Source organism: Dermacentor silvarum, chromosome 11 (genome assembly GCF_013339745.2).
Source record: "Dermacentor silvarum isolate Dsil-2018 chromosome 11, BIME_Dsil_1.4, whole genome shotgun sequence".
Taxonomy (NCBI): Eukaryota; Metazoa; Arthropoda; class Arachnida; order Ixodida; family Ixodidae; genus Dermacentor; species Dermacentor silvarum.
In genome coordinates this window covers 86,192,983-86,210,588 of record NC_051164.1, presented here as the reverse complement: position 1 = coordinate 86,210,588, position 17,606 = coordinate 86,192,983, and the positions used below count along the sequence as shown (strand labels likewise).

The 17,606-nt window shown below is 47.4% G+C and overlaps 1 protein-coding gene across 14 annotated transcripts in view; it reads left to right on the top strand.

Annotated features, from left to right (window-relative positions):
- Positions 1-8,610, top strand: part of LOC119433400 (probable maltase-glucoamylase 2) — a 128,637-nt gene extending 120,027 nt beyond the window's left edge. For 9 of the 14 annotated variants that reach the window (XM_049659172.1, XM_049659174.1, XM_049659173.1 and 6 more), the window contains 5 exons: positions 224-354; positions 841-926; positions 2,206-2,255; positions 5,882-6,034; positions 8,323-8,610. In XM_049659172.1, the coding sequence (XP_049515129.1) occupies positions 224-354; positions 841-926; positions 2,206-2,255; positions 5,882-6,034; positions 8,323-8,415 (513 nt within the window). In that variant the 3' untranslated portion in view covers positions 8,416-8,610. Of the gene's footprint in view, positions 1-223; positions 355-840; positions 927-2,205; positions 2,256-3,218; positions 3,464-5,881; positions 6,035-8,322 lie in introns of those variants that run through there. The other 5 variants (XM_049659171.1, XM_037700587.2, XM_037700585.2 and 2 more) reach the window with 5 other exon arrangements.
- The last annotated feature ends 8,996 nt before the right edge of the window (positions 8,611-17,606 follow it).

Below are 17,606 nucleotides of genomic sequence, written 5' to 3'. Positions count from 1 at the left end.
GTAGGTCGAGCGAGCCCCACAAAGCACGTCACATTCAAATTTATTTTCATCTCAAAGAATTGAGCCACCTGCAGTGTAGATATACTATTACACGTTCACATACGCAGGCAGCACGGTCACAGCTGCGTTAGTTGCAGTGTAGATGTCATAAACGTGCCTAAACGTGTCAATTAAATTTTGAGCCGGTCGATTACGTCAATAATAATGGTTTCCGCTTACCCAGAACACGCCGTTCCTCAGCTCGGGCGAGTACATGGTGCACAACTGGCTCACGCTTAAGACGCCGACGCCACTGTACGTCCGGGCAGGTTCCGTGCTCCCGACGCAGACCCCGGGGCTGAACACGCATGACAGGTAGGCGCTGTAGAGGCGATTCCGCCTAGGTGGACGCGCACTGGCGTCAAATTCCATGATTCCCATGAAAGGTATGGAACATTTTAAATGTAACAGCGTTTGTGGGCACAGCTGTACCATTTCGTCTGCACCGCCGCGGTCGACGACCGCCGGAACATTTTCAATGCAATAGCTTATATAGCATTCGTTGCCGCCGTTTGGGCGATGGCAGTGTGCACCGCAGGCAGACGACAGTTGGAGCACCTCAATGCAATAGCATATTTGTCGCTTAGATTAACGCTCTCAGACGTTGCTAGGCTTGTTTTATGGTCGAGAGACAGCTTAGTTGTGGAGAAAATTATCTTTTATCAGCCGTTGACTGCGTGTTATAACTGCAAACCGCATGGGGCGCCGATACCCCATTTCCACAGTGTCAGCACAAATCCTATCGTGTACGTTAACGTGATGTTCTGTCTTACGAAATCTAATTTCTTGTTCCGCGCATAGGCTGAACAAAACCGTCACCCTGATGGTGTACCCACACAATGGGAAGGCCTCCGGCACTCTCTTCTGGGACGATGGCGTCGGGAAACGTAAGTGGATCTAAGAACATGTCCACGACTTCGTGACATGAGTAGGCAGCGTATACGGAAGTTTTGATGGTCTTAGTTTTAATCGATCAATTTTCGGTTGTACTTCTGCATTCGCTAGTATATCGTGATCATTAACCGATCGTGTACGTATAACGAGGGTCCTTGTAAACCATCACAGCATTGTACCGCAACAGCCAATTTTCCAGCCATTTAGATTGGCTTGCTAACTAAAGTTGGATGTTTTCTCCAAATGACCGTTACTAATTTTTGTAGCAAGTATATTCTATGTATGTTAAAATTTTATGTTTGAAAATTTTGAAAGTTGTGCATGTGAGATGGGACGATAAGCTGAGGGCCGCCGGGTCTTGAGAATGACTTAAAAGAATTTTCACTGCCGAGGAACCTAGCTGCATGTACGCTTTCAAACGATTTCTCTTAAATAGGCGTCAGATATTTCGAGGTCCGTTCAGCATAGCTTCGAAGGGAAGCATACGAGTGCGTCAAGACCGCAAGATATTTTTAATGAACGTATTATGTTATAATTAAATATTTTTTTACTACTCTTCGTACTCGACGACAAGCTCCGAAGTTAATATTCCATTAAGGTATCCAATAAAACTGTTGGGTTGGTTCATTTGGAGCTTTACTTGTGAAGGTTGTTTTAATACAGGTGTACGTGCTGCGTTATAAATGTATTGTCATAATTTGTATGACGCCGTTGTGACAAAATAAGTTACGCTGACACCTAGGTATTTCCTCTTCGCTACTGTTAGTGCCAATTTTAGGCCGCACAGCAAGTTAATGAGAACCTGATCTTAAGCCTTTGCCTGAGAACGTATATTCTGCGACGATCGCCTCGGCGGTACTATCGCCTTCGCGTGACGTAGTGCTCAACCAGCCAATGAGCGCATCCGATTTTGCTCAACCAACCAATCAGCGTGCCAATCAGCGCGCGCCTGACGGCGATACTATCGTCGAAAGTGATCGTCGCAGAAGACGTCCCCTGGTCTTAGTCTTGCGAATTTTTCTTCAATTTCACGCAGTAACCAAGGATTACTTTTCCGTACGTGGTTTACGCTTTGTTAGGGCATACTGTCGCAAACAGTATTCGTCTAAGTAAAAAAAAATGAAATTAACCGCAGCTCTTGTCTGCGTCAATGGACACATTGCTATAACAATAATTCACTGTATAGGAAGCGAACGCTCTGGGAAATCAAGGACTGATACATAGTCAGTTTTTGTCCAGTTGTTTACCCGGATCAACACTTTCTTCCAACAGGAAACATCGAAACTGGTGCCTACGATTACATCCGCTTCCGCATCGCCGCTGTAAGTAAAGGAAACTGTCTTTTAGAAATCTTACGAACGCATGCCGGTTGCAAGACTTCGTGTATTCTCCTTTGAAAACTACAAGACGTGGCTGATTCTGAACGAAAACACGAACTCAGAATACACTGGTACGGACCACTGTCCTGAAGTCGGTGTTGGTTGTGTCGGGAAAAAGAAAAAAAAAATGCCTAGCAGCAGAAAGAATAGAAGCTGAACTTTCTATGAAATATGCGCACGAACCGCCGCCCCCCAGGGTGTCATTAAGGTGAAGTTCTCGCGCTATTCAGACTTGTTTGCATTGTGTTTTGCAGAAAGTATACCCCAATCATAGCATGCTGAGCCGGCGATCAGCCTTTAGCGTTTTGTAGACCTTATTAATAAAAGATGTAGCTGGGTATACAATCGACGAGACGTCGCCACAGCTGGACTTCACGGGCTCGTGTCTTAAGCGGAACGTAAGTAGAAACACTGAATCAGCTTAGATTGATAGATTATTTTTCAAAAACTCTACTTTCGTTGATTTCGCGGTATACGTACATGTTGATTAATTATCAGAATAGAAAACTGACCGTCAGGATTTCATTTTTTTTAAATTCGCGCCGAAACTCCAGGACCGGTACGTCAATGTGACGTCACGGATTGCAAAGCATTTTTTGTTTTCGCATTTCGGCCGTTGTGGTTCAGTTAAAATTATTGAAACTTCTAAGTTCAATCTTTGGATGTTTTAGAATACGATGTAGTCCATTTTTAACGATAAAAAATTAGCTAGGCCCAAGAAGACGGCGTCAAAATCCATGACGTCACAGCGAGCTTGCGCGAGAATTTCAAGATGGCGTCGCCACCCGGCTTTCGTTCTTGTTTCGCGTTCCAAGCGTCTTCTCGGGGTAGGAGTGTATTTTTTTTTTTGTATTGTGGAAGGGTTAATTTACTAACACAGCTGAAATAATTTTTTTTTCTCTTTAGTGCTCCCTGAACGTGACAGCGCCACTCGTGCATTGCTTTTTGCTTCGCATTATCGTACACCTGGGGTGATTTTGTGGACATCGTCAAATTCCGCCATCTTCTTGTAGAATTATGCAATGGCACGGCGTTTGGAGCCAATCAGAGAGACCATAGCAGCCATATGGACCAATCAGAGCTGACAAGATGGCGGATTCGACAACATGGTGGATGTTGTCAGTGACCAGAATTAGTACCACCGGTTTCTGCACTAAGCAAATTCATTTATTTGCTATTTTCGTGAGCGTAATCTTTTTAGAAGGCCCTCCGGGGGCCTTAAGATGTGCTTTTAGAGCAAATTATGACTAGCCAGACAGTAGATTACGCCCCTGAAAGTTATCTTTATTTGTTGTGTGCCAAGAGATAGCTTAGTTGAGAAAGTTGCACTTGTCATACATTTCTAAATCGCTCAAGAAAACCAAGTATGTATTCTTCAAAATGTCTTGTTTCTTGGACACATTGGTGCTGTCTGCAGAGCTCTGCTTTAGGGCGCAATAGGTGTGCTACTTAGGTTTAGGTGCACTTTAAAGAAGCCCAGGTGGTTAAAATTAATCCGGAGTCCCCAACCACGGCGTGACTTATAGTCAGATCGGGGCCATGCTCTCTAGAGCGCCCACAGAAGATGCACGAAGTTCCATTTACAGGCTTTCCCGCACATCTAACTTGCCTTGATTTATTGGAATCTTTGAAACGGTGCGGTGAGAAATAGTCGCCCAGCCTGCTTGAGTTAAGTATATATGCTATACATGCTTTTCATTCTAGCATTTTTGTATAGATCTCCTTAATATATATTTTTTTCTCTAACTTCTCTATACCTTGTGCCCCTACCCATGCCTGTAACGGATCCGGTCCTATCAATCTCTTCCCTGCTTTTCTCCCCTGCTTTTCTCCACCAATACTCTAAACTTATCTTGCTTATCTCGACAGCTTATCGGTTGATGCTCCCATCCACTTTCACTTATCAAGCGCTTCTGGAAGGTGTACGTTACCTACGGGTCTCGCATTCCATTAGGATGGGCTGAGTGGTCTCCGGATTTTTGCTGCAGCAGACACATGGAGCCTCATCGGACACACGCCTAATCTTGTTGCGAGTATTTTCTCCAGGATGTCTTTGTCCTTCGGCAGCCAGCTCGAGCCTCAAATAGCAATGCACTGCCCGCTGTGTTATCTAGATTGATGGTAGCGCTCCCTCTGGTGGCGCGCTGAAGCTGAGGGACGCGACTGAAATCTTGCACAGCGAGAAGAACGGAGAATGCCAGGGGCGGTGGCACCAGCCCGTACGTGGACGCCTTATATTTACCTCTTTAGCCTGGAAGTCCGCCACCTCGCTTATACTTCGTCTCTATGACTCCGTGATGTGTAATGAAAGTTCTGGGTCTCTTCAGCCAACGAGAAAAGGAAACCAAACGAATGCGCCTCCATCGCCTTTGATCGCCGATCAAAAGGAGGATTAGAAGCACACAATGGGCGAGTCTTGTCTGGGCAGCAGGCTCTCGTCACTGACTGGCTTACAAGAGCCCTTGCATTTACTGCATTGCACGTAACGTGTGTAAATAACCGCATTTGGGAAATTTGTCATATATTGCCTCGCTATGAAGTTACTTAGAATTAAGGTTTGCTGGTTGAATTTTGTGACTTAGAAAAGTGAACGTTGATATTTGTCGCGTCAGTATCAGTGTAGCTTCTTCGAGTAATCCACAGGAAGAGGTGCAACGGCGGCGCTAACTGTCATAGGCGGTACTTAAAAAAAAAAGAAAATCTTGTTCACAGTACAAACAAGAAGTGGCACGTATTAGAGCGAAAGCTCTACTCCCCATGTCTCGCAAGGTCTTTCATCGCGTCGCAATGACCTTGAGCTGCCGGAGCGCGAGCTGCCGGAGCGCAAGTGTGGCAGGTGTGACGTCACGCCACGTGATCCTCTTAGGAGAGGCAAAATGCAATGGCAGATGCGTCGCAGCTGCGCTCGTTCGGAGCCACGCCGCTGCGGTACCACGTGTCTAGGCGAGGGTTTAACGGCTGCTCTGCCGGCGCTAGGTCGCTCAGTCTCGCCATGGATGGCGCGCCAGCTGGGTCGTCTGTGCGTGTGCTTCAGGGCAAGCGACATGCTGAATCCAGTCATCCAGTAGATATAGCTAGACGGCAGCCTGTGAAATCTCAAGCAAAGGCAAAGTTGTCTGCTGAAACACGGGACCAAAGGGAGGCTAGATTAGCACGTTATAGAGAAGCAATTACCAAGCGCTGAAGCGTGCATTAATGAAACACTGTGTGCATGGTATTTGCAAAACCAAGCCAAGCAGACCTATCGCTCATGATAACTAGGTTTACAAGAGTTAAACCTCAGCCAATTTTTATTGCCCGTCTTTAAGTTGGCAGCGCCTTGCGAATGCCCGACGCCTTCGCCTTGTTATTGAAAGTTGGGCGAGCTGCTGTTGATCATTTCATGGAATAGTGCGAAAAGAATTCTTCGCGTCCCGTCTTTTCGCACTGTTCGCCGTGGAGTCGGTCATCCTCCGCATGGTCTTAAGTGCGAAGCGCACCTCTCGATGTCTTCGCTAGCCCCTATACCTTTAGGCCAATGAGCCATCCCGAACGATGGAAGCTTAATCGCCAGTATTCATTTTTTACAGTGTCACATGACCATTAGCCGGCTGCACAAGAACACTGCACCTGTGCCTCTCATCATCGGAAGCATCGTGATGGTGGGCCAGGAGACTCCACCCACCCATCTCTACGTGGACGAGAAGCAGCAGCGAAGTTCCATAGCCCTAACCGGGAACAAGGTTGTGACCGCTCATTTCACGCCTGCAGTCTTACTTCTTAATTGGGTTGGAAGTTAGGAGCTAATGCGCGAGTGCAACCACTAGTTGAGAATCCGTCCGATCGCGGCATTGAGACCACATTGGCCACTGTTTTACAGACAGTGCTCAACGCGAATATATTTGCTTGCAATTCTTTTACGGCAAAAAAAAAAAAAAAAAGAAAACGGAAACCTCGGCTCAGCTGACTCCATTCCGACGACCACGCACAGGCCGTGTATCGCGTTTTGTGAAGATACGGCGTGTAGGGTTCTGTATTTGCAGTTTGCCCAGGACCAGTTATCTGTTTGTTACCAAGTTTACTTGTTTTCAGTGCACTTACAGAAATGCCTAAGGGGGACGCCCGCGCGTTGCTTTATTTGAGTGCTAGCAGCTGAAGTATATGAGGAGCGCGCCGTATTATCCCTCTTACTACGTCAGCGGCGCGCTCCCGGTAGATGGCGCCACCGTATGTCCTCGTGCCTAGTAGCGTCTTCGACCGTTTTCTGTCTGTCCATGCGCATAAGTTGAAACGGAGTGCGCTTGTTCGGGTGCCATTTTACGAGTTTGACGAGTAACTCGTATACTTTCTCAAACACTCAAATGTCACACCTCGATAATAAAACCACTGAACATCGTGTTCCACCACATTAACAGATGTGCCTGCTTTAGAGATAGATAAGGGCCGACTACATTTTTATAGGCATTGCTGGACGAGTTGGCTTATCGCACCAGTGCGGGAGGAGCCGGCAAACTTAAACGAAAGCACGGAGCTAAAGAAGTAGGGACAAAGGCTGGACCAACAACTAACGCTTCATCAAAAAAGCCACCAGAACACTACAGCACATGCGCCAGCTACTCAACCAGAAAAACTTAAAGCCGGAACCGAAAGAAAAAAAAAAGAGAAAAACAAGTGATTTATTGGTCTCACCCTGATAAAGAGTCGTGTTTCTAAATCAGAAACTATATAAACATCTTGTCTGCATCTGATAGGCTTTTGTATGACATGGTGAGGCAGCGGAAACACCTTTCTTGCTTCAAGTATGCACCAACTAGGCCCCCTGCAAGTTATTCTAATATAGACTTTTGGTTTTTCTGATTGTCGGATTGACGCACGCGATTTCATTCTTGTCAGCTATCTCATGCGCCTGTATTTATTCCTCGATTTTGTTACCCTGTCTTCTTGTTACCATATTCCTGTACTTTGCGACTTGTATGATTTGTGGTAACCTTGTATTTCATATGTACTTGTACCACTCCTTTCTTGGCCGTCAGAAAGCTACTTGCAGTATTGAATAAATAAAAAAATTAGGGGCAGCTCCACACTAAGTGGTGCGAAGACTGGGAAAACAGCGAATCTGGTGGCCCTTCCTTAGCTTTAACATTGCTTAACTTGATTTGGCTTGGCTAGCTTTAACTTTGCTTAACTTGGTTTGGCTTGGCTGGTTCTTAGCTTTGTCATTGCTTTCCTTTGCTTAACTTGGTTTGGCTTGGCTGGTTCTTAGCCAAACTTAGCCGACCCCGAGTATCGGGACGATACTCGTGTTACAGTGCTCGTGTTCTAAAGGCCACTTTATAGTCCGACGTAGCGTTGACGCGCGAGCGCGCTCGGCACGGGGACCCCATGCCAGCGAAAGCGCAGCACTATAGTCCGGCGCGATGCGTGGACGACGTATCCGGCGTTCGTCGGCGTGCCCCGGCTGCAGCCGGCGTCGAGATGTGACATGCTACATTTCGCGCCGGCCTCGTCACCCAGACTGCACCGCATCCGCGTCTCGTCAAGCAAAATAGGCTGATGGATACTGGTCGCGGCACGTGCAGCGAGTTCGCAGTTTCGTATCATCTTAGTTTCGTAACTCTTAGTTTCGTATAAAATGGGCATGCGTCTAGGCGGCGCGGCGCACACGTTGAACTATAGAGGGGTCGGGTTTCGCGCGGTCCATAGGAGGCTGGCGCAAAATGCTGCATGTCGCATCTCGACGCCGGCTGCAGCCAGGGCACGCCGACGTACGCCGGATACGTCGGCCGCGCCTCGCGCTTTGGCGAACCTGGGAGAGGGTGGTAACACAGAGAAAGGAATTCAACTGAATTTCTTTCTCTATGGTGGTAACCTCGCCGAGCGTTGACGTCACGTGCGTCGCCTAGCAAAGCGCGGTGACGTCATCGCCCGGCGCAGTTGTTTTGTTCGGACTACGCGGCCTAACCAAGAACTCAAACAACTCCGCTGTTAAAAATAAACTCTAACGCTACTCGTACTGCGTTCGTCTGCGCAGGTGTACGAGTTCAAGGTCCAGCTGAGTCTCCACTTGGACAATGCGGAGCACAGCGTCGAGTGGGAGGGCGAGGGAAACAGATGCGTCACATGATATAAAACATAGACATCAGAAGCATTGGAAGAGCAGTCCAGCAACGACGCGGGGTCACGCAAAATGCGACCGTGGGCCTCCCCGACAAAATTCGAGGTTCGAGCGTGACCGGTCTCTCCAGCCATGGCTTCCGGGCGATTCGTAAATAATAGAAATATTCCGAAATTGTGCAAGAATAAACATTGACCAGCGCAATCTCCACCTTCTCAAAATCGATCCTCTCCTCCACAAAACGACGTTCTTTTCTTCTTCTTTTTTTACTTTGTGTTCCTATATTTAGCGTTTCTTCACCTGTGGTTTTGATCTGCACTCGTATATTGACTTTACATCAGTATGCGTTTCACACACTGGAGGTCCTGGATAACGGCACTGTAGACAGCGATCTCTTTTGCACATGTTCAAGGAAAAGCCGGTATATCGTCTCTGTAACGAGCCACGCATAACAAGCAAGTGAGAGCAAGACTTGTAAAGTTTGACGTAGTGATGGGGACGGGGGCACTTTTTATTGCATGAAAAAAATAATGAGCCAGAAGTGCGTGAAAAAGTCTGCACTACAAGGAAAAAGGCGAAACTGCTGTATTGTATTCTCAAAAGTGTTCTTTCTCTCTCTCTCTTTTTTTTTTTTTGGGGGGGGGGGGGGGGAGGACGGGGCAGGGCTTCTCCAGATACGTTAAATTTATGTAACGGTCGTGCCGAGAGAACGTGATTTATGATCCTACGAAAACACGTGCATGTTGCGTTTTGTCAGCTGATATAAATGTAATCGATAAATTCTGGCCTTCACATGGACATGATTTATTACTGCAAACAACGGTGCAATGTGACAACTGGCGCTCAATTGGATTAACACAGCGAGTGGTAGAAGTATGTGAAAGTGAAGTGCTTCAGCAGCGCATTATACGTACAATGGATTGTCTGATCGCACATGAATATGCGCGTGTTGGCGTATTACTTCACAAATTAAAGGCAAACTGTGCTGTGCAACAAGCTCTGAATTTGTGCGATGGTAATGATTTTGCACCTAAAGCAAAGAAAAAAAATATTTTTTTTTGTACAGAAAATTTGAAGTGTTTGAGCCATGTCCACCACACTCACGAGCGAAATTTGCCGTTTGACAAAATTGATTTCGTTGCGCTTAATTTTTTTTTAACTTTGAGGTAAATATTGCAGTTGTACACTTGAAGCCTACGAACTTCCAAGGCATGCCACTTCTAAAGCGCTCGAGTATGAGTTGATACTATTAGTAGTTTGATTATATTAGTAGTTAGCAGAAACGGTGCTCAGAATTTACGGGGCGCGTTTTTGGGCGCCTTGTTAACATAAAGAAAAAATGAATTGCGCCGCATATTTCGTCCATGTGTCTTACAGCGAAGCTGTATATGGCTAAGCGAAACCAAAATCCGTCCGTCCGACGTGCGCAGAAATGTGGGCCGATCCTGATGATAGTGCAGAAAGGGTCCAAGCGCAATGGCACCCCTGTGGGTGGTGGGCTCCGGGACCTGTAACGCGCCCTTGAACTACCCGCGTCACACGTAAAAGAGAAAGAGAGGCGCGCCATTGGCTGCGGCGTCAGTGACGTCGTTCTCTCCGTCGCAGCCGAGCGCGCGTGCAGCAGTTTCTCTCCGACTTCAACATGGGTAGGCCACGCATCGTACGAACTCCCGAACAGCAGGCAGCTTACGAAGAACAGCGCCGACAGCAGCACCGTGAGAGAGCTCGTGTTCGCCGTGCCGGTGCTACAGTCCGGGCACAAGAACAGGCCCGGGTGGCCGAGCGCAACGCAGCAACTGCGTACCGAGTATACGGCAGCCTACCAAGCCGTCGTTTAATGAACATTCGGGATTACCCCGGGGATAAACGTCGGGGCCGCACGTTTCAGCTTCGCTGGTTAACCATCTGTACGGAGTGCTTGGGCGGTGAATTTTTCAGAAATGCTGCTTGTATTGAATAATGTTACAATAGATGGTTGCGGCCCCCAGTGCTCCCATTAATTCCGGCTTACACGAGCTCAGTTCCACAAGTTATAGCACAGTCGGTGAAAAAAAAAAAAAAAGGAGAAAAAACTTTTTTTTTTTATCCAGCGGCCGTGGTTATAGAATAGAGTGAGTGTAATGAAGTTATACAGCACAATGTCGTTATACAGTTAATTTAGCGCGCTGTCATAATTTCCGAGTGAGTGGTGCGCCCGCATGATAAATTGGTTTACAAGAAGAGGCAGCTACTTTTAAAAAATTTTCCTGTCGAAAAAAAAAATAGGAAAGACGTTGAGTGATTGGTGCATTCGCTCACGGTAACGTCATGGTATTTCTTCTCGTGCATGGGAGAAAAATTACGGGGGATGCTTAGAACTAGAAGAATGTGAAGGCGAAAGCCTATAGTTGGACCTTCTGGTGATCTGCTGTTGAACTTTCTGTTGAACTTTAGCTTCATCCATAGCCGCTTCATCCCGACGGCAGCGGTTACGACGAGTGGTATTTCGAGCCGCTCTAGCCTTTTCCGCCGTGGCGTACTTTCTCGGTCTTCCCCACCCGCGACTAGGGCCTGGTGCGTCGTCACCCATATATAGCGATGTGGAATGAAGCTCTGAGCCCACGCGATGACGTATACAAGGCGCGCGAGCGCGCTGCAAGCGTGCTGTCGCTATGGTGCCTGGATTAGAGTATTCTAGGTCACTCTACCTCGATACAGTGGTTAGAATTGTAACCTCGATGCAACGCTTCTCCGTAATGCTTCTCCGTAATATTATGTCGGAACACGTAAAGGCGCGTATGACGGACAGCGGGAATTTAGGTTCTCCGCTCGCTGACAGTGTAAAATGTTCTTAATTTTCGCAGTTTGTACGATTACGTGCATTGCAATATTTACGTCTCACTTCAAGAACGGAGGTTGAACGTTTACAGTAATGTAGTACTAGAATAAGTTTCGAAGCCAGCAGATAAGTCGTTTTTGCCGCGCTTTCGCTTACGCTAACAATTTTTTTTTTTTTTTCAAATACAAAGTTCACGCATATGGTGTGTGCACTAAAGTTCTTAGAGGTTGTCCTTCAAGAAGACTGACGCAGCTGTGTTCTGCCGTGCAAAGATGTAGGACAAAACAATGTGAATAAATACGGCAGTGTTGCATCTGAACGTACATTATTCATCGAGATAGAAATCGTGCGTGTGAAAGGTAAGAATGATAAAGAACAAGTGGTCGGAAACAGTCTTACATCATCAGAGGCAGACTATGCGAGTGTCAAAAAGTAATCTCGAGGTGGCGGTTTCGATCACGGCCGTGGCTGCCGAATTTCAAACGGGGCAAAATGCAAAAACGGTCGTGTACCTAGGTACACTTAAAAAAAAAAAAAAAAAAACAGGTAGTCAAAATTATTTCGAAGTCCCTCACTACGCATAATAATCATATCGTAGTTCTGGCTCGTAAATTAAACCACAAAATTTATTCTTTTTAATAAGTGAAAAGCAAAATCACTATATATAGCGCCCAAATATTTTGCTGAAATACACATTTGTCTTAGTTCAGTTATGCAGCGACCCATGATGAGCACAGCAATTTGAGAAAGAGAAACACATCTCACTAAAAGAAAGGGAATTTTTATTGCCAAAATGTACGTGGTTGATCGCTTTTAAGTTTTGCGGAATTTTTAAAGTTCGCCGGTTGCAGATAACATAATTCTAGTCATTGAGAGAGAGAGAGAGAGAGAAAACGCGATAATGTGATGCTGGAGGTGTTAGCCTGGCTATTCGCCTGACATGCTACTCCAGTTGCTGGGTGATGATTATGACATATACGGTATTTAACAGTACATACGTACAGTCACACGCACGTACATATTACAATATTTACAAAGTTTCGTTAAAGCTCGTGGCCCGCAAGAATATATAGCAGCGCGTAACGCGCAGGTGGTGCTTTGCCATGGGCCGAGAATATATATGCCGCATTTCCAAGCTCGAGTCCGGTTTAAGTTGTAATGCCGCCTTTAAAAACTGTCTGTTTGACGCTAGTAATTGAGATGGATTACTCAGATAGGCGGATATATTACTTGCACGAGAAATCAAAACATATATTCAAATAATCTTAAAAAACAGAAATTAACTTCTGTATTAATTACTTTACGGCACAAATTGCAATTTACGAATTGTAGCTCGTGAGTTTGCAAGGCGTATCTACTTGGAATGAATTTCCAGAATGACACTTACTTTTTCAACAGAATGCTATTTTCTGCATTGAAGCACAAAAGTGACTGGAACGCCCATGTATTTCGTACCACACTTTGGAAAATATTTTGGAACTGGTCTCATCCTGGAGATTCATTTCAAGTTTCATTTCAATCTCACCGGCTACAATTCAAAAATTGCAATATGTGCCGTAAGGTAACCAATTATGAAGTTAATTAGCGAATGTTAAGTTTTGAATACGTGTTTTGATTTCTCATGCTATTATTGTCCGCCTATTCGGATAATCCAGCTCAAAGACAAGGAGTACGCTATCGGCCTGAGGTGATTTTTAAAAACTCCGAAATACTTAGAAATGCTCACGCCGCGTATAGCTGTCACTCGAGGAAAACCAGAGGAAGACAACCCGGAATGTAGTTCTAGGCTGCTAACCAACACGTTCAGGCTGCCTGAAGCTACAGGAGGCCAAGCACACAAACTCGAGTGCATTGACAAAGAAAAGCTCAAGTTTATACATGCTTCTTACAAACATGAAAACCGATAATTCAAAGATTACACCTGCGGCGGTTTTACTTCCATATTCCATCTCCCTCGTTACATATCTGGCTGGTACAATCAGTGCAAGTATAAATGCTGAGCCGCAACAAGACAGAACTCCCCAAGAACATTTTCCTGACATTTGGATGTTCAGTGCAAGGGACTGTTGGAAATGAGACATTGAGATTGAGCAGGCTTCTCATCACCTCGATTAAATGATTTAGACGGCAAACGCCTAGTGAATCAGAAAATTTTCTGAAGACCGTCTCACATGAAGACAAATTTAAACATCATGGCTGAGGTGAGCAAGGTTCTTCGACTTTATGCTGCGTTCTGGGTCGCGGGGAAATATAAGACGTGGGTGTCGTTTTTCCGTTGAACTGGTGCACAAAGGTGCGCAGCAAACGGGCATGGCGGAATATTTATAGCGATAAAATAGTCAAGCACCTTTCATCTCACGTCGCGAGCCCGAAAAGTCAACTTAGTGAACACGTGCGCAGCATCGTTTGAATAACAAACACCAGGCAACACGACGGCACTGCACTGAAAGCATGCACATGTACAGCCACTTCAACAGCTCCGGCACAATATGGCGGAGGTGCGGCGCGGGCCTGGTTAGGGTCAAAGAGTGTCCTAGCCTGGTCAAAGAGTGTCACCACCCTGTACGGCGGGAGGCGGCGCTGACATCGAGGCACCCTAGCTGCCGCCGTTTCCATAACGTTCTACGGGCGCCGCCGCTGACATTTCCCTCCTCCCCAGCGCCGCCACCGCGCTTGTCATCAACGCCTCTTATCTGGTACACTGTACCTCCACTGCGCTGCTGCTGACATTTCCCTCTTCCTCCCCAGCGCCGCTGTTGCCCTTTCCCTAAACTCTCCTACTGCGCCGCCGTTGCCCTTTCCCTCAACTCTCCGACTGCGCTGCGCTGCGTCGCCCTTTCTCAGAACCCTCCTCCGGCGCTGCTGTTTCGCTTTCCCGGCGTATTCCGTTCTCTACCTCAGAACACTACCTTGAAACATAGAGATCTAGGCTTTCGCCTTAAAAAAATTATGCAATAAGCATCGCCAGACAGACTTCTGAGCGCCTGTATGATACGTGTTTTATTGCGATAGCAATTATATGGACACTTCAACCGGATTTCTGCCGTCGCCGTCGCCGTAGCCGTCGCCGTGAGGTTCCGTATAGATTCCAAGGGCGATCGCCGCGCGCCGTATGCGCGAGCGAAAGCGCGCGGGGGACGCGCGCTATCACGGAGGGCGCGAACGCACGGGCGGAAAACAAACGCGACCATCCCGCGAAAAGCCGTTGGGGTATGGGAGGGAGGGAGGGAGGCGAGGCGGCGCTGTGCTCCGGCGCCAAAGGCGTATCTTACCACTCAATCTCCCACGCGAAAGCAAGAAACGGGAAGAGGGAGGGGGGGGGGGGCAGCTTCTCCTCTGCCAACAACTTATCTGCCCGGCGGTCGCCCGCACCGTCTCTTATCTCCACACGGTTCTGACATTTGTATGGGCTTTGCATTTGCCGCTCAGTTTCCGTTGAAGCGATAGACCGCGAGAACTTGCGCTTGCTGCCAGCGTTTTGACAGTCGTTGGCTGCGGTCATTCAGTGTGATCTATTCATGTTTGCATGTGCGCGCTGACACCACGATTGTTAATTCAGTTAGTAAGTAAGCCAATGTGTCCAAGTTTATGCAGCCGATAAAACTACTATCCCTACTCCGAATAGCGCTCTACTAATTTGCTATCGCAATCGATGCTTCGCCTTTCGGGCGAAACTGCGACATTTTTTCTGCCTTACAAAAACGCTTCGTAAGGGCTTTTCTTCCACGTACGTCAGGTGCGCGCTACTTCTTCGTTGTATGGGAACGAGCTTTTTTAAACAGCTAAGCATGACAGTATGCAACGTTGATAAGAATTTCATAGGTACTGAATGTATTGCTCTTTTTTTTTTTTTACACAACCAGAGGCAATTAGCACTCACACTCATACATGGAAGGACTCTGGGAATATTGAAGGCAATAAATCGAGATCTTGGACAACAAAAACTACTATACTGCTTTTCATAAAGCAATGTGTTACTGCATTACATAGAAGCAAGGGGCCTGCGAAATTGCAGACTGCAGCAAATTTTAACGCATTTTTTCCTGTTCTAAGTGGTGTTGCATCTGGCAATGCATCCATTGGTTAGACGACAGATGAACGAAAAAGTTGTTTTTCTCGGCAACCACTGGACTGATTTTCATATTAGTTGCATTCGAAAGAAGTTGAAGTTTAGTAAATGCAGGAAGTCGATTCTCAATTTATGCCATTAAGTTGTTTAACGAAACCTTTGAAGCTCATGAAATATAGCGCTGAGTAATACAGCTGCGGAACTCTCGTAAACATTGCAATAATTTCCCACGAAACACAAAACGTCTTGAAAACTTCTCGGAAGGACTACAAACGGCTATAGACGTCTTAGTCTACGCGAAGACGTTAAACAGATATTGATGGAAACATTATGTAGCAGGAAGTACGGTTAATCAAATATGCTATTGTGTTTCAGCTGTGGTAACAGCCCACCTCTGGCGTCACCGGAGTATACTTTGATGAACGCCTTGAGAGCGTATAACTGAAGAACTTTTTTAGATGTTTTTGTCGGAAAATGTGCGACATGCTTGGGCGTGCGCGTGAAAGTGAAAAAGATTTAAAATGCGCGTGCCCGACGCGCAACGTTACATTCCGTGCGACTTTAACAAGCCATATGCAATCCGTTAACGTCGCATCATATAGCCTTTCGCTGCTATCCCCCTTTGGGTGAACAAGCAGAAAAAGCCTGCGGGGTTATTTGATTCCTTTCCGATTTTTTCACTCGATGAGTCTGTCACGACAGTCAAAGTTTAGAGAAAAAAATGTCACAGTTTCGCCCTAAGGGCGAAGCAATGAATGCGATAGCAACACAGCAATGTCATACGAAGTAAGGTGAGCGGCTTTGGTAACAATATGAATTGTAGTAAACATGAGCTGATTAAGTAAGCAGGTGTGCTGCGGCGTAAGTAGACCGACATGAAGAGAGACTCGATGACCACGAGAAGGCGCGTGTGAAACGGTGGTGTTGATGAGAAGCGCTTCCCGTGGGCAGCGCGCGTGCGAAGGGACACACCTGTAGCGCTGCACTGCCGATCCGGGCAGCATTACATGTGTAGCGTGCGTTGGAAAATGTGACCCGACTATTACTAACTGAATGAACAAGCGTGGTGTGAGCGCGCACAAACAAACATGAAGAGATCACACTGAATGACTGCAGACACGACGGTCAAAACGCTGGCAGCAAGCATACGCCGCTGCGGGCGAAGGTACGTGCGGTCTATCGCTTCAACAGGAACTGAGCCGCGAATGCACGGCTCATAAAGGTCAGAGCCGTGTGGAGATAAGAGACGGTGCGGCGAGCGACGAGCGCGGTTGTTGGCAGAAGAAAAGTGCGCCCCCCCCCCCCCCCCCCCCGCTTCCTCCGGCGCTGGCTTCCCGCTGCCTTGCTTGCGCGCGGGAGAGATAAGAGACCGTGCGGCCGAGCGACGAGCGCGGTTGTTGGCACAGTAGAAGTGCCCCCCCCCCCCCCCCCGCTCCCTCCGGCGCTGGCTTCCCTGCTTCGTTGCTTGCGCCGTGGGGGATTGAGTGCGTTCGCTCTCCGTGATAGCGTGCGTCGCAGCACGCTGGCGCTCGGGCATACGGCGCGCGGTGAAGATTTTATCTATACGGAACCTCACGGCGACGGCGACGACGACGGCTACGGCGACGGCGACGCCGACGGCAGAAATCCGGTTGAAGTGTCCATATAATTGCTATCGCAATAAAAGAAAACGGCCGGGCGCACACGTGCGCGCCCGTTCAGCGTCCTTATCAGAGCCGCGCCTTCCTTTCCCTTTGCGTGAACAAGCGGTGAAGAAGCCGGAATTGCGATATCACCAACAGATCTGGCCGCGCGCAGTCGCAAACGTGCGCTCCGTTTGAGCGAACTGCTATCTGCTCTTGGACCACCTGTCTTGGACCGCACCAGGGGGGCGCGCTGAAGTTTCCGCGAGTAATCCGCGAGCGATTCAAAGGGGCCCTGCTCATGCTTGCAAGCGTTCGCTCACCAGTGCTCATGCTTCTCTTCCCAAGTCTTTTGCTCACGTTCAAGCCTTGACCAGCGCCTGCAGATACGGTGCAGTTCCTTACGGTACGTATTCGTTTGCCTGCTACAACTTGCACGCCACTTTTGTTTTGGCCGGCCCGTGCTGGCGCGAAGTTTAGACTCGAATATATTTGCATGCACGGTATGTAGCAGAACGTTCTTTTGTGATCTGGGAGGTAAAGCCGGAGTTTCACATAATTGGTTGAATGATTACAGAAATTCTAACTGCGTGTGGCCTTTAAGATGGCAGCAGCGTGCTGCATTGCGTAGTATACCGGGACTTTGCTCTCTTGGCTTCTCCTCTGCGTAGCTTCCAGCACGCTAGCAGGC